The sequence below is a fragment of the Heptranchias perlo genome, chromosome 29 (genome assembly GCF_035084215.1).
Source record: "Heptranchias perlo isolate sHepPer1 chromosome 29, sHepPer1.hap1, whole genome shotgun sequence".
Lineage (NCBI taxonomy): Eukaryota > Metazoa > Chordata > Chondrichthyes > Hexanchiformes > Hexanchidae > Heptranchias > Heptranchias perlo.
Window position 1 is genome coordinate 16580392 of NC_090353.1, and position 16343 is coordinate 16596734.

The 16343-nt window shown below is 41.1% G+C and overlaps 1 protein-coding gene and 1 long non-coding RNA gene across 5 annotated transcripts in view; one reads left to right on the plus strand and one right to left on the minus strand.

The window, feature by feature from the left end:
• Positions 1 to 16343, plus strand: part of LOC137299430 (uncharacterized) — a 56064-nt gene that overhangs the window by 33646 nt on the left and 6075 nt on the right. For 3 of the 4 annotated variants that reach the window (XR_010957902.1, XR_010957901.1, XR_010957898.1), the window contains one exon: positions 2573 to 3508. The exons of the other annotated variant lie outside the window; for it this stretch is intronic. This is a non-coding gene — a long non-coding RNA (uncharacterized lncRNA). Of the gene's footprint in view, positions 1 to 2572; positions 3509 to 16343 lie in introns of those variants that run through there. 4 annotated transcript variants of the gene reach the window in all.
• Positions 1124 to 16343, minus strand: part of LOC137299429 (G-protein coupled receptor 54-like) — a 33274-nt gene continuing 18054 nt past the window's right edge. Inside the window, exons 4-6 of the mRNA XM_067968166.1 lie at positions 6871 to 7006; positions 4144 to 4382; positions 1124 to 2918 (exon numbers count right to left, since the gene is read on the minus strand). Of these exons, the coding sequence (XP_067824267.1) occupies positions 2562 to 2918; positions 4144 to 4382; positions 6871 to 7006 (732 nt within the window). The 3' untranslated portion in view covers positions 1124 to 2561. The remainder of the gene's footprint in view (positions 2919 to 4143; positions 4383 to 6870; positions 7007 to 16343) is intronic.

Consider the following 16343-nt stretch of genomic DNA (forward strand, 5'->3'; position numbering starts at 1 on the left):
TGCACCATTGCACAGACAATTCTAGCACAATGCCCTTTAGTATTAATTTAGTGGGGTGAATCTGGTAAACACAAATATATATTTTTCACTGCACGATCCATGGATGTGGACAAGGTGTTAACAATGGCACATATATAAACATTGATTCTATTAACCTCCTAAAATGACCTCTTAAAGGCTGTTACTGTACTGAGCAAATTAAAAACAAAGCTCCTCTAACATTGTACATTTTTTTCTTTAAAACAATGAATCATTGAAATGATAATCAAATAATGAAAATAACAGTCCAGATATCCAAAATTACAGTACAGCAACAGAACTTGGAAAGTTCATTGAGCCAAATGCATTCAGTGCAAAAATGAAGTTTCCATTATAAAGATTTACAATGCTTCTTACTACTGTTTGAAAAATAGAAACTATTCACAAAGAACAGATTGAAGCTGTCATCCCAGTAATATGACTATTATTGTTATTTCAGTCATAAAGACAATCATTCCAGCCACAGATCTTCCAAAGGTATCCATCATTCAACATACCACTGTAATTATTTGCCTTTGCTTGAAAGATCCTTCAAGCGCAGGCAACACCAAATTTGAAAAAGAGGAGGAAAATTTTTCAGGGCTATGGGGAATGGGACTAATTGGATAGCTCTTTCAAAGAGCTGGCACAGGCACGATGGGCTGAATGACTGCCTCGGTGGCTCTTTTCTACAATTTTCTACAATTCTGGTTACATGACCAGTAGCCACTAGCCATTTTGAAAGATGGTAAATGTTGGCAGTCTATTTGACTGGATTCACTACCCATCTGATATCCACATACAATGGGTAGAGATCAGGAGAGGAAACACTGCCTGATTTTTGCTCTCCCCAGCTCAGGGCACACAGGGTAATTATAGACTCCTACTGCCACTCTGAATTGGGTCAGCTAACTCAACACAGTTTTCAGCAATGGAATCTTGAATCCCTCTAGATCTGCATAGGTCAGAAATGATCGCTATTTTCTATTTGAGTCATATTTTACTTCACTGCAAATGGATTGAACATGCAACTGGAGATTTAAAAACACATTTTTGTCTCTAAATCATGTTATGCAGTAAAACATTTAATGAACATATCTGGAAAATTGACACACAATAAACCCATGTTTCATGTCTATTATTGTAGGCAACACAATATACACCAAGATGCACAGAGATTAAATACAACTAGTGAATTTTCTGTGGCACTGTTTATAAGCAGGTTGGAGCTCGGAGCTCTTTATAGAAAGGACACAGTGTTCTATACATGTTACCTGCAAAGATATTGCCACTTTCTTTCTCAAGTTCTTGCTGTTGTCTCTTGAATTATCTATTTGGGAATGTGAGGCGATTGGTAGCATGAGCCTGTGAGACACACAAAGCACTCCATTGATGTTTTATGTGGAGTGCTTTGTGCATACTGGACAGCAAACATCTTGGGTTTGGGGTTGGGGTTGGGGTAGACGTCACTGCCACTGCGGTTTGTGTTTCTGTCTTGGACACATCCAGTATACAGGGTATGTCATAGGCGTGGGGCATCCTTGAGAGAATTGCTTCTCGGGCAACTGGTTCCCCCACAGCCATTAGAAACATAGAAAATAGGAGCAGGAGTAGTCCATTCGGCCCTATGTTATATATGTAAAAGACACCCCTCTACTTCATACTTATTTATCTTGAAATTTTCACATTCTATATTTTGATGTCTTGAAATATGACTGTTCCCCATTCATCCTTTCTCTGCTCCACTAAAAATATAAATGAATGCACTAGAAAACAGACCACTTATTTAATGAAAATTTACTATTAATTACATACGATATGATTGTCACATGACACCCATACCTTCAGGTATAATGTCACGATATCTTTTCTTTGATTTCACCCATCTCAGTTCATTAGTTAGTGAAGCAGCAGGAGGCACTAAGAGTAGGACTGAGTCTAAGCAAATGTCAGCAAGCTGTTCAACTACAAGGGGTATCAGACTTAAGCCCAATCCTGCACTCAATCCACATCCACATCCACACACAATTTCCAGCAGGGGTCACTGGATTGTGGTAAAGAGCAGCATCTCCACCTAGTGTTATTTTTTCCCTTCAGAGACCAGCGGCGCTGAGCCCAATCGTAGCATCCCCATGATGAACCTGACTGAGGCCAGCTAACTTAGAAAAGTCTAAGGATCCTTCCTGGACTTTATAGCTCAGGAATACATGGTGTGGGACATTTAGCCCCTAAGCCATCAGGCATCCAAGTTGTGAGGGTCTATATAATAAAATGTTTTTCAAAACCCATCAACAGTATGAATGATAATAAGGTCTTTCAATGTTGGAATAGGCTGGTGTTGCTGGCACTCCAGAGTGCGCAGGAACAACTGCTCACCCATGTAAATTAAAGTATGAAAGACTCAGTCAATGGGCACCTGGCGCCTAGCCAAATAGGATGGAATTCTAACATACATTTGATATAAAACCTCCGTATCATATATTCTTGAATCAACTCAAATATTTTCAAAAATTAAGTAATAAACTCCAAAATTTACAATTCTTTTATGTTCCAGATGAAACAAAATGCATCTCTGTGTTGCCAGCAGCATTTCCACTGTTTGTGCTCCCAATTCTCTGTTTGAAGATGAATGGGAATGCCTTCTTGAACGATTTTCTGAAGTTGGCTCCCATGAATGCATACACTATGGGATTGATGGAGGAATTTGTGTAGGACATGCAATGGGCCCAGATCTTGACTTTGTATGTATAGTAATTCCTGTTAAAATTTGGAAGGAAAGACTGGAAAAGGATGTATAACTGGATGGGACCCCAGCAGATGGCAAAGAGAAGGACCATAACTGCTAACATCCTGGAGATCTTTTTGCGCATGGCCTCTGACCTTTCAGCAAGAAGTTGCACCTGCAAAATAGAATTGCAGTTTGTGGTAAGAACATGAAAACATAAGAAAACATAAAGCATGGAATGAGAAAAGGTTATTCAACCCATCAAGCCCATTCCTTCACAGACCCTGTACAATCTACCCTATCATAGACTCTACCCCAGTATTTAATTTCCGGAAAGTTCTGCATAAATGCTCTCTGATCTCTAAAAAGGCAATTGAGCAAAACTCCAGAATATTCATTCATTCTCATATGTCCACCATCAACCTTGGCCTGCTGCCCGCCAGAGAATATTCAACATTCCCTTCACTCCACAGCACAAAAACCATTGGAGTGAATTCTCAACTTTACCACCTGGGTGTAAGCATTGCATAGGCAGAGCACAGAAAGGAACAGAGTGGGAAGGATCACACACCTGTTACAGAACTTGTTCAATAAAGTGTAAACTTATCTTGCCTATAGCTAACCTGTATTTTTGAGATTTTGGAAGCAACTAATTTCATCCTTAGTCCAAACTGACCTTTTGAGGACTTTAGCTCTACAGCAAAAGTGGAACTATACAAGATGACAGTATTTCTAGTTTATTTTTAGAATAGGACAGGATTCAAGGATTATTATCCTAGATGTTCTGAGCGACATATTTTAACACTGGCATTAACCCGGTTATTTTAAATGGTTAATGTTGGTGTTAAAATAATTGTGATTCGCAAAATCTGGGCCATTGTGTCTATTTCTCTAACTGAACTAAAAATAATATTCATCATTATGAATTTACAGGAAATAATTCCTATGAACATTACACGAAAAAAACAAACTACTTTTGTCGATTTCTCCCTCCTTCCTCCCTCCTAACACTGTGGCCAACTGTCAGGAGGTGCATGAGAGTGTTGGCCTCTGATTTGAACTCTCTATCTAATTCCACCTCTTTCTCCCTGATTCCCATTTACCCCTCTGATTCTTCCTCTCTCTCTGCAAGAAAATGGCAAGCCACCACTTGATGTCAAAGCCAAGACCAGGAACTTGCTATATGCTGCATCACAGGCATTAACCAATGTTTCATTTCTTTGTGATGTGATGTATTGGCATATTGATTCACTGGATCACTCAGGATGTTATTTGCAAGTGTAGATTTAATCAAAAATTAAACTCAGCTCAACTAGTAGATTTCCTGTGGCGCTATTTATAAGCAGTTTTGAGCAGAGGGTTTCCTTTAAATTAATTCAGTATACACAAATAAAATCTACCTGGTAGTTATTGTCAATGGGTTCCACAGCTGGTCGCCCCATCTGATGCAGCATGGCAGTGTAGGACACACAGATTGTGACCAATGGCAGGAGATAGACAGCTAGGAAGTTATGTAGAATGAAGGCCTTCTCATGGGAAGCCGAAGGAAAAGATTCGCTGCAATAGACCTGGGGCCCAAACCAATATCCATTTTGAATCTTCTGATACATAGCCACCGGTATGGACACAATAAAAGAACCTGCAATAGATTACAAGAGGCTGTCATTTCATATAAAAGGACTCTTTATACCTCATTTTACAAAGCTTCCAATTGCTATTCTTCCCATTTTTTGATATGAATCTATTATTGTTATAAGCATATGGAATGGTAATATGATTCAATAGAATCAATGGAACAACAGCTTACATTTATATAGCGCCTTTAATGTAGAAGAATATCGCATAGTGCTTCACAGGGAAAAGGGAAAAGTGAATGCCGAGCCACAGAAGAAAAGATTAGGAGGGATGACCAAAAGCTTGTTAACAGAGGTGAGCTTCAAGGAATGCCTTAAAGGAGGAGAGGGAGTTGAATAGGTCAGTGGATTTAGGGAGGGAATTCCAGAGCATAAAACCCAGGTGACTGAAGGCACAGCCACCAATGTTGGGACAAGGGACGGAGGTTGTGGGGGGGTGGGGGACGGAGGTTGTGGGGGGGTGGGGGACGGAGGTTGTAGGGGGGGAGGATACATAAGAAGCTGCAGCCAAAGAAACAGAGAGTATGGTGCAAGGCAGGGGGAGGGTGGTTCATGGGCTGGATTAGGTTACAGTGTTTGGGAGATGGGAGGCCCTGGAGGATAAGAATTCTAAATGTAATACATTGGGGGACTCGGAGCCACTGTATATCAACAAGGACATGGGTAATGGATGAGTGGGACTTGGTGTGGGATAGGTTAGCAGCAGCAAAGCTTTGGATGAGATGAAGTTTATGGAGGGTGATGGAAGAGAGGCTCGTCAGGAGAACATTGAAGTAAATTGAGTCTGGAGGTGACAAAGATATGAATCAGAATTTTGGTGACAGGTAGGGGTGGAGGCAGGTGCTGTTACAGTGGTGGAAGTAGGAGATTTTTGTAATCAAAGGGATATGGAGTCAAAAACTCAATTTGGGGTCAAACAGGATACCGAGGTTACAAATAGTCTGTTATTGCCTGAGACCGTGACCAGGGAGGGGGATGGAGTTGGTGCTGAAGGTACACAGTTTGTGCTGAGGCCAAAAAATAATGGCTTCGGTGGTCCTAATTTAAGCTGGAGAAAATTTCACCTCATCCAAGATGTTGGACAACGAAGGCAGTGGAGGAGTCAAGAAAGATGATGGCGGTGTAGAGCTGGGTGTCATCAGTGTACAGGTGGAAGCTGACCCTATGTCTGTAGATGATGTTACCAAGGGGCAGCATGTAGATGAAGAAGAGGAGGAGGTAGTCAAGGATGAATCCTTGGAATGGTGTGGTCACAGGAAGAGAAGCCATTGCTGGAGATGCTCTGGTTACGATTGGATAGGTAAGACTGGAACCAAACGAGGGCTACCCAATGATCTGGACAATGGAGGAGTGGGGTTGAAGGAGCATAGTGTGATCGCTCATGTTGAAGGCTGCAGAGAGCTTGAGGAGGACGAGGAGGGATAATGCACCACGATGACAATCACAGAGAATATCCTTCATGACTTCGGTTAGAGCCGTTTTGGTGCTATGCAATGGGTAGAAACATGCACATATCCAAAGTGTTATACACTTGTATTGCTGACTACCATCATCCTTGGGCAATAATTCAGCCTGATTTTTGGGCTTGATTTTTTTTCCTGAATTCAGATCAAAAAATCAGGTGAAATCAGCTGTACCAAATCTATACTTTTTTTACATCAAAAATAAACCAAAATATCTGAATGCAAGTAGGCTCAGTGCTGTGGGAGAGCAGAGGGACTCAGGGATACAGGTTCACAGAACATTAAAGCAGCACCTCAGGTTGATAAGGTTGTGAAAAAAGCTAATAGAATTCTCGGTTTTAGCTCAAGAGTTTTAGAATATAAAAGCCAAGAGGTAATGATGAGCCTACATAAATCCTTAATAAGACCTCAGGTAGAGTACTTTGCAGTATTGGGCTCGACACTACAGAAACGATATTATGGTTTTAGAGAGGGTACAATGCAGATTCACTAGGATGCTGCCCAGTATAAAGAAAAGTTTGTTGACCTCCCCATTGCGGCAAATATCCAGTATTGGTGTAGTGTAAAGATTTATGGAGGAAGATCAGACCCTTCCCACAGCTCTAAAGATTAATATAACCAAAACATAATCTTATTTTGCAATTTAATTACACATTTAATCAGACTGATCTATGTCCAAAAGGCTAACACTGAACTACATGGTTGTTAGGAGTGAATAGCAAATTGTGTTAAATGGTTGGACTTGGGAAAAGATTTATTCATCATCCATGTTTGTTTATATTGGTTGCAAAAAAATAAATTAAATTTTAGCTGTTAAGTTAGTGGACTTAAAATGATGGAGTGGCAGGTTCCCTTCCCTGAAGTACATTTGAACCAGTTGTTATTGTTGTCAGTGAGTGGTCTTTCCTATAAAGCAAATATTTCACACTATGTGAGGATTTAATCAGTGTCCTCTGAAAAAAATACTAATCAAATATTCCCATTAACAAAGCGTCCTTTAAGCGTTTTAGTCCTTGGCTTTTTCACTTACCAATCCATATCCCAAGACTGACGGCCATAGCCACCCGGGGTGTTCTTTGCCTCAGGGATCTGAGTGGATATACTGTCACATACCACCTGTCCACACTCATAGCAGTCAGTGTAATGCATGTTGCTTGTACTGATACCTGCAATAACATAGAGTGCACTTTTGAAAAATAAACCAAACAGAAAACATTTTTACCAATGGGACTGACATTTGAATCATGCAATGCTGAGTGAATGAAGGCAGAAAGCGAATGATTCTAAATAAACTTGAAATTCACAAGGTAATCATTTGTCCAAGCCTATAACTCAGCACTTTTACTGCATCTAGAATTTAGTAGCAATCTTCCAGTAATGTGCATCAAGTGCTTATTATTTGTGTGAGCCATAGCAGTGAGTGTTGGTAGGTTATTCAACCACAGTAGGCATCATGGATAAGCCCAACCCTGTCCTCATCCAACATCCACTTTCCAGCAGGGAGTCAGAGGACAGTGATCAGAAGCAGGAACCTTAGATGATTATTCCCTCCCTAAGCCAGGGACATTAAGGACAATTGTAGCTGCCACACTACCACTTAGACAAGATCAGCAAAGTAAGCATAGATCAGGGTTCACACCTAGAACATTTCTTCCCTGTATGCTTTAGCGACTCACTGAGTTATCGGGGGAATAACTCAGCTATTTGCATCGTTCGGCGACTAACAGATGCTGCTCTCCAGCTGACCCCTAGGAGATGCTATTACAATGCGCATAGGTCCACTTCCTTCCACTAACCCAGCTGAGATTAGAAACCGGGGGAGAGGACTCATGACCGACTGATTTGAGAATCACTGTTCTCTAGGCTTCATTATAGTTCCACTAGAGGCTGGAGTAAAAGATAAAGAAAGTTCCACAAGATCTCTTGAGGCAGTAAATAAGCTGTTCAAGTGCATGTCAAATGGAGGATATCTAGCATTAAATAGGGGCTAGGGGCTAGGGGCTAGGGGCTAGGGGCTAGGGGCTAGGGGCTAGGGGCTAGGGGCTAGGGGCTAGGGGCTAGGGGCTAGGGGCTAGGGGCTAGGGGCTAGGGGCTAGGGGCTAGGGGCTACAGTGGGGCCTGAGTCCCTCAGTCCACAAGGGTGTTATATACTAGATAGCCAGTGTAGATTAGCTCTTATAAATGGATACAAGAGAGTTCCCAATTGATATGCACCACCTGAATACAATTAACACTAATTGATATAAATCACTGGGATACAATTAACAAAGGGTGGGCAGATGTACGCATTGTACACAATGTGTACAATTTTTTTCTCTTCGGGCAGCAAAGTGAGCGGGCGCTGCAGCTGCTAATGTCTCAGAACTTCCTTTATCTGTTATTGTTCCTCCAGTGGAGTTGTAAAGAGACCTAGAGTGGGTGGCTTTACATTCTGTAGAACAGCAGCTCTCAAAGCTGTAGGTTCACAACTTCCCCAGGAAGTCACAAAAACCCATTCGGAGTAGCTGCCACTATGCTCCCCAATGCGCCCCTCAATGCCATTACTAGCTCCAGCTGCTACTTGTTGTTGTGTTACTCTGGGAGCCGACTCTCAGCCACTGCTGAGGGCACTAATTCCAGATCTTGGTATGGCTTTTGCCAGATCAGTAATTCCTGCCCGCAGCGTGCAGCAGAAAGTCTGCTCCTGAAGCAAAGCAAAACCAGCAGGTAGGAACTGCAGCCCAGATCAGCAAAGAGACATGCGTCAAGCATCAGTGTCTGTCAAACACAGGAGGCTCGAAGGGTGAGAGCGCTTCTGTGAAGAAAAGAAAAAGCACCTCTGTGAATGGATGGGGAGGGGAAAGAAGAAAGAGTGGTGGGGACATCTTTTGGAACGAATGTGTACATTGTAAATTTAGCTGTCTCAATCTGTAGCATAATGCTTAATGCATCAAGCGTCTGAGCTGCAATCCTAATGATTTTTCATTCTAGAATTTAATTAGCCCCAAACCAGGAAACAATTATACAGCTGACCAAAGGCCATAAATGACAGTATCAGCTAATCCCATGTATATTTCACAAAGATTTCTTTTACAGATCTTTTGGATTCTGTAAAACCCAGACTAATTACTCAGGGGGCTGTTCTTCACAGTTACTGAGAAAGAACATGTCACATCGCAAAGAGAAGCTGTTGTACAGGTTTAGAGACCTGGTTAATGATCAAATTACTCCATTTGACTAGTTTTTTTAGTCGAACCAAACCACAGTCTTGCAACTGATTTCTTCAAAAATAAAAATGATCATTAAAGAATCCTCCTGGGCAAAATATTCTAAACGTGATCGATATGGAACTTTTCTAAAACTAAAGCGTTTCATATTTATTTGCATGCTGATGTACCTCTGCTGTTTGAAGCTCCTGACTCTGTGTCTGTCAGGAATTTGGGGTCAAGGACAGAAATTGTAAAATTTGTGCTCATCAATGTGAGAAATATTGTGCTGGGGAATGGAACACTTGCTTAATTCTGATGCCCAATGTCAGATACAGCACAACGTTAGATGCAGAATAAAACTCCTCTACAGTGCCCCGTCAAACACTGCTAGTTCAGGTACAGCACAGGGCTAGATACAGGTATAGCACAGATTTGATGCAGAGTAAACCTCCCTCTATGCTGCAATAATGTACCAAAAACCAAACCTGTGTAGGGAACCTCCTACAATAATTTTTTCCATTTTTTTCCACCTGCCATCCTCAGTCTCTTTGAGTTAGTTTGCCAAAGGAGGGGTATTTTGCACTGCTCCCTAGAAACTAGAATAAGACTGCTCAAAAACACATTTCAACAGAGGAAGATTTATTCAATCAAGAATGGATTTAAACTAAGGTTGCAAAAATAAAAGTACAGTATATTAACCACTCGCAATGGTCCACCTGCAAATTTGGAGAATGGTTCTTAATCGCAACTAAGTAGTAAATATCTATGTTCAAACTAAGTGGTGTTTGGAACATAAATACTTTGGCAGATTAGACTGCTTCAGTTAAAGATGATATTCTGAGGGAGAACATTGTGTACCACTGCAGCTCTAATGGAAATGTTTTCAGTAAAAGTGATTAGTTTTAATGAACACATATCAGGTTGACTTTACTTCCATCCCATGTTGGGAGCACAGAAAGCTCTGAGCAATTACAGCCTAGTTGTGAAGACTTATTACAGCTTTCCTATATTCTCGCCATTTATCTTAGCATTTAGAATGCAGTGCAGTGTTGTCCAATACGTTAGCTGCTTGTCACATGTGAATAATTAGGAGTCCAGATACGGCTAATTGCATTTTTGATTAGTGGAAAAAAATGATTAATAGACACTGTCGTTGTTAGCTCAGAGGCCAGGCACAAAACTAGCTGAAGAGCTGCAACATGCATACACATAAAGTAACTTAACTAATGGCATTTCTCAAGTCAAAAATTGGAATTCTAAGGGTTCAAAGCAGAATTTAATTCTACTGTCAAATAGACTGAATGCAAAATTGCCTTAAAAACTCACATTGCAATATCTCTGTTAAATTTGTATATTTTGAAAGAGACATCTCTGAATGAGATTGTAAACACTAAAGGATTGAAATTGTCTTTTCACAGAGCAATGAGTCAGGGGTCCTTGATGTGAAAATAATAGTTCTTTTATGCTCCACATAAATGTTTATGATTGTAGAAGAATCCCTCAGGTACAGACATTGTCTAAACAGTGTCTGTCATTGTTTTGCTGTTACAGTAACACATGCTGCAGTAATTGACAGAACCCACATTTCACTAATAGTCAAATGACAAAAGTTATCTCCTTGAGGCCAATATGTACTCCTGGCGTGGAGCCTTTCCCACAGGAGTGGATATTGGGAAATGCTGATTCCTGTACATCAATAGCATGTCAACAATTTCCCAATATGTGCTCCAGACAGGTGAGGCTTTGTGCTGGGAGCACACATTTGGAAATTTGCCTCTCTTTGGTGCATCCTTTCCTCTGGCAGCATACTGGTTAATGCATTCCTGTAAAGTACCTCTCTGCAGTATTTTAAAATAAATGGTTTGACGACAGCATTTAAATAGCTTGCCTAAACGCATTAACTGCAATGCTAGAAGATGAAATTAAACACTAGCATCAAAAATATTACACTTCCTTTGTCTTTTTAGTTTTCATATATACACATATATATATATATATAGAGAGAGAGACAAGAAAAATTTATGTATTATTGATTGACAAGAGATAAAATCATAATTTTACATCCATTTATTACCAAGGTCTTTACCCTTTTGTCAGGTTGTTTAACCAGACGGCTTCTTTCTGTCCTGTATGGCAGGATATTACTTAATTATCTCATTACTGACTAAATCATATTAAACAAATTAGCCGCTGCGCTCAGTAAGTACTTACGTTACAACAGGCACAAAAGGCAAATTAGCCAATTATACTGTCACAAATTAGTGTGCAGATTTTGTACAGTGAAAACTGTGTGGGATCCATCACTATTCAGAAAGCTGCTGAAGGTACAAGAACAGACTAGCTATGGTGGATAAATCACTGTTCCTGCACCACACATATACATATATACACACACAAACAAAGGGTCAGTTATAATATTCATGGTCAATTCATGGGCTTTAAAACACATTTTCAGCAGTTGTGATTATGCATGATATTTAAAATGCCTGTGTAATTATCTGTTATGACACATCCATCCTCTCGTAAGCTTCCATTCACTAGTAATGGGTGCACAGGGAGGCAGAAGAACACATCATACAATACATCAACCAGATTTCTGCAGCTCAAAGAAAAACTAAGATTGATTCTGTGAGATTGATTTACTGTATTTTTGCAAAAATTTATTTGGATTATTTTACAGTCAGCAACTACTCATCAGAACTAGAGTTTAGCCACATTGGGAAAAGTCTGCCAGTAAATACATTCCTTTTGACATTACTGTCCTTACTGAATTCAGGAATTTTGGGGGAGGAGTTAGTAATCATTATCTTTGTGATAGTTATTATTTTTGTAACAAGCAAGCTCACATGCAAACTCCAATCAAAAGGGAATCACAAGATAGCTTTAAATGAAAAAGGCCCTTCAACCCATTTCATCTGATCTTTCCAGAATACCAGCCCTACCCTCTCTTCATTACAACATTGAGCTGTTTCTTACAACAACAACTTCCATTTATGTAGTGCCTTTAATGTAGTAAAACATTCCAAGGGGCTTCACGGGAGCATAATCAGTCAAAATTTGGCACGAGCCACATAAGGAGGTATTAAGGCAGGTGACCAAAAGCTTGGTCAAAGAGGTAGGATTTAAGTAGCGTCTTAAAGGAGGGGAGAGAGGTAAATAGATGGAGAGGTTTAGGGAGGGAATTCCACAGCTTAGGGCCTACTCAGCTGAAGGCATGGCCAGCAATGGTGGGGCAAAGGAAATCGGGGATGCACAAGAGGCCAGAATTGGAGGAACACGGAGTTCTCAGAGGGTTGTATGGCTGGAGGAGGTTACAAAGATAGGGAGGGCCAAAGATATGGAAGGATTTGAACATTGATTTGAATACATGAGTCCAATGTCCTGCCCTCAACCCATTCCAGCCCTCAACTCATTCACCCTCTGTGTAAAGAAGTATTTCCTGATGTCTATTCTAAAATTGTGTTTCATGACCCTGTGCCCTCTTGCCCTCCTACCCTGGAGTACCTGAACGTATTTTTTCAGGTTTACTTCCTTCATCATGTTAAATGTCTTACATTTTCATAAGGTCCCCTCTAAGTCATTTCTTTTTGAAGATGAGGAATACTTGCTTATGAAGTTGTTTCTCATACTTAACCCTCACAGATCACAAATACACAGCACTTAAACAAAATGCTCTGTTTTTGTGCTGTATAACCTCTTAGAATATATACACTATGTGCAGTAACAGAGCATGTTATAACAGAAAAATTGTGATGGGCAGGATGCATGTGCTGTATAACTGAAGATCTTGGCAGATGATGGATAATCCCAGCTGAATAGAAACCAGGAGGAAGGGAATATGATCGTGACAGCTGTGGGACTGACAGGTTCTTGTGGCCTCTGTGCCCAGCCTGATTATGACAACTTTAGAGAAGGTGTTGTCTGAGCCTCAAGGGCAGAATTGCCAGGGCTTGTGGACTGCAAAAGGCCCATAGTTTGTCCACCTCTGCCTTAGAATGAACAGTGGGAGAAAGCAATATTTGGAGATGTTAAATATCCATTATGCATTTGCAATTTTCAAAAGAAGCCATTAATAATGTTTAAAAGCTTATTTATGAGCCTGAATTCCATGGAAAACTATAAATAGGCTTTTATCCTAAGAACGCAGTGAATGAAGAAGTAGCAATGGGGTACCTTCATCAAAGAAAATGTTTTAAACTGCATGTCTCCAAAACAACAGAAAAAGCTTTAGGCCATTTAGAAGAGATTTGTGATTCTGAATAAATTATTGACATATTAAAAAAGATTTTAAGCAGGGTTGAGTCCTTATCAAACATTTAGAGGTGAATTTTCACTTTTACCGCAAGCAGAAATTGAACGGTAGTGGATCGGCCATCCATTTTACACGCTGCCCAATTTTCGTTTCCACTGAAGCGAATGGAAATGAACAAGGGATGGTGTGTAAAGCAGATGGTTTACTGCCCGTTTTCCGCCCAGCTGTGAGCAAACGGTATCAGCTGCAGCTCAGTGGTAGCACTCTCGCCTCTGAGTTAGAAGGTTGTGGGTTCAAGTCCCACTTCAGAGACTTGGGCACAAAATCTAGGCTGACACTCCAGTGTAGTACTGAGGGAGTGCTGCACTGTTAGAGGTGCTGTCTTTCATATAAGTCATTAAACTGAGGCTCTGTATGCCCTCTCAGGTGGACATAAAAGACCTCATGGCATTATTTCAAAGAAGAGCAGGGGAATTCTCCCCGGTGTCCTGGCCAATATTTATCTCTCAACCAACATCACTAAAAGACAGACTATCTGGTCATTATCACATTTCTGTTTTTGTGACCTTGCTGTGCGCAAATTGGCTGTTGCATTTCTTACATTACAACAGTGGCTACACTTCAGAAGTACCCGGCTGTAAAGCATTTGGGATGTCCTGAGGTCGTGAAAGTCTTTATTTCTTTCTAAAAATTCACCCTAATCCTACTGATAAATGGACAGCACAAGGTGCAGTATCATGGAATTACAATTGGATGCAGATGCCTCGGGTGACAAATTCCTTACTTAAGTCATGTCATTGGAGGGAAGGCACTTCCTAGAGTGGAGGGAAATAATCAGGTATACTTCTCTCGCACATGTCCTACCATAGACTGGTAACAGGGCAGCATTGCTAGAAGCATAGCAACAGAGACTGTGAGAACCTCAAAAAGGACAACATTTAAAAAGGGTTTTGTTGTGTATGTAAGTGATAAAAACAGAAACTGCTAGAATGCATATCAGGTCTGTAGGTATCTAAAAAAGAATGGGCCATTTTATTCCAGTTGCAGGGTAACGATGCCAGTGCAACCTCCTTATGCTGTTTTTCCATATTTATATTATCCTGCACTTCCTCTCTCCTTCCCATTGGAGGCTGATTCAAAAAAAATGGAAACCAAATCGACAGCACATATAGATTTTATTTCTCTTTGTTGAATTAAAAAAAAATTAGTTTGAAAGAAAAACAGTAGGAGTGCAGGCCTGGAAACAGATGTTGAACCAGCCTAGCGGGCCATGCATGTTCATGTCATGACACAAATTTACCTCATGACTCAAGCATGCTGGTGCAGCTCAATGTGTTTAGAAGGCCAACATCAGTTTGGGAAACCCATAAAAAAGTGAGTCTCTGCTACTGTGAGTCGCATGGAGGTCGGTAATTTTTAAAAAATTTGTGCTTGGGATGTGGGCGAAGCTGGCAAAGCCACATTTATTGCCTATCTCTATTTGCCTTGAGAAGGTGGTGGGCCTTCTCCTTGAACCACTGCAGTTCTCATGGACATGGTGTTAGGTAATTCCAGGATTTTGACCCAGTGACAATAAAGAAACAGCAAAATATGTCCAGTGTCTTGGAGGGGAATTTAGAGGTGATACAGTTTCCGCAACTTTGTTGCACTTCTCCTTCTCAGTGGTAAAGGTTGCAGCGCAGAGAGGTGTTGTTGAAGTAACCATGGTGAGTTGCTGCAGTGTATCTTGTAGATTGTAGATACTGCAACCACAGTGCACCTGTGGTGGAGGGGGTGACTATTGTCCAGTGGCAAAAGTGCCAATCAAGTGTACTGCTCTGTCCCTGGATGGTGTTGAGCTTCTTGAGTGCTGTTGCAGCAGCACCCATCCAGGCGAATAATCCATTACACGCCTGATTTGAGCCTTGTAAATGGTGAAGAGGCTTTTAAGGATCACAAGCTAAGGCATTTATCACAGAATACCCAATCTCTGCCATGCTCTTGTAGCCATAATGTTGATGCAGTTGGTCCAGTTAAGCTTCTAGTCAATGGTGACCCCCAAGATGTTGATGATGGGAGATTTGGTGATTCTGGTGAAGATCAGGGGGAGATGGCTGGGCTTTCCCTTGTTTGAGATGGTCATTACCTGACACGTGTATGATGAAAATGTTACTTGCCACTTGTCAGCCCAAACCTGGGTATCCTACTGTAGGTTGGCATAGGCTGCATCATTATGGGAGGAATTGTGAATGAAGCTGAACACTTTGAAATCATCAGTGAACAATCCTATCCCTGACCTTCTGAAGAAGGAAAGGTCATTGATGACCAACGACTCCACCATAATAGATGCCAATGTCCAGCAAATTTGGTTCAGTCCATGTGATATTAAGAAGCAGCAGGGTGCACTGGACACAGCAAAGGCTATTGGCTCTGACAACATGCTGGCTGTAGTTCTGAAGACCTCTGCATTAGCCACTCTCCTAGCCAAGCTGCTCCAGTACAGCTATGACACTGGCATCTACCCAACAATGTGGAAGATTGCCCAGGTATGTTCTGTCCACAAAAAAATGCATAAATCTAACCCAGCCAGTTATCATCTTATTAGTCTGAAAATCATTAGGCCAAGGACACTTCTGTCAGGTACTCCTGCAGCGATATTCTCGGGCCATGATGATTGGCCTCCAAAAACCACAATCATCTTTCTTTGTGTCAGGTGTGATTCCAGCCACTTGAGGGTTTTCCTTTTGACCTTCACAGGCCCCAGTCTTCATAGGGCTCCCTGGTGCCATACACATTTGGATGTTGTCTTGATGTTGAGAGCAACTACTCTCACCTCTCTTCTGGCATTTAGCTGTTGATCCATGTCTGGATCAAGGCTGTGAAGAGATCTGGAGCCGAATGGTTCTGGCAATATCCGAACTGTGCATCACTGAACAGGTTATCAGTGAGTAAGTGTTGCTTTATGGCACTATCGATAACTCCTTCCTTCACCTTACTGATGATTGAGGAGAGGTTGATAGGTTGGTAATTAACTGGATACTGGCAATTATGTTGATGGGGACCTCAGGAGGAGGTTGGGTAGAA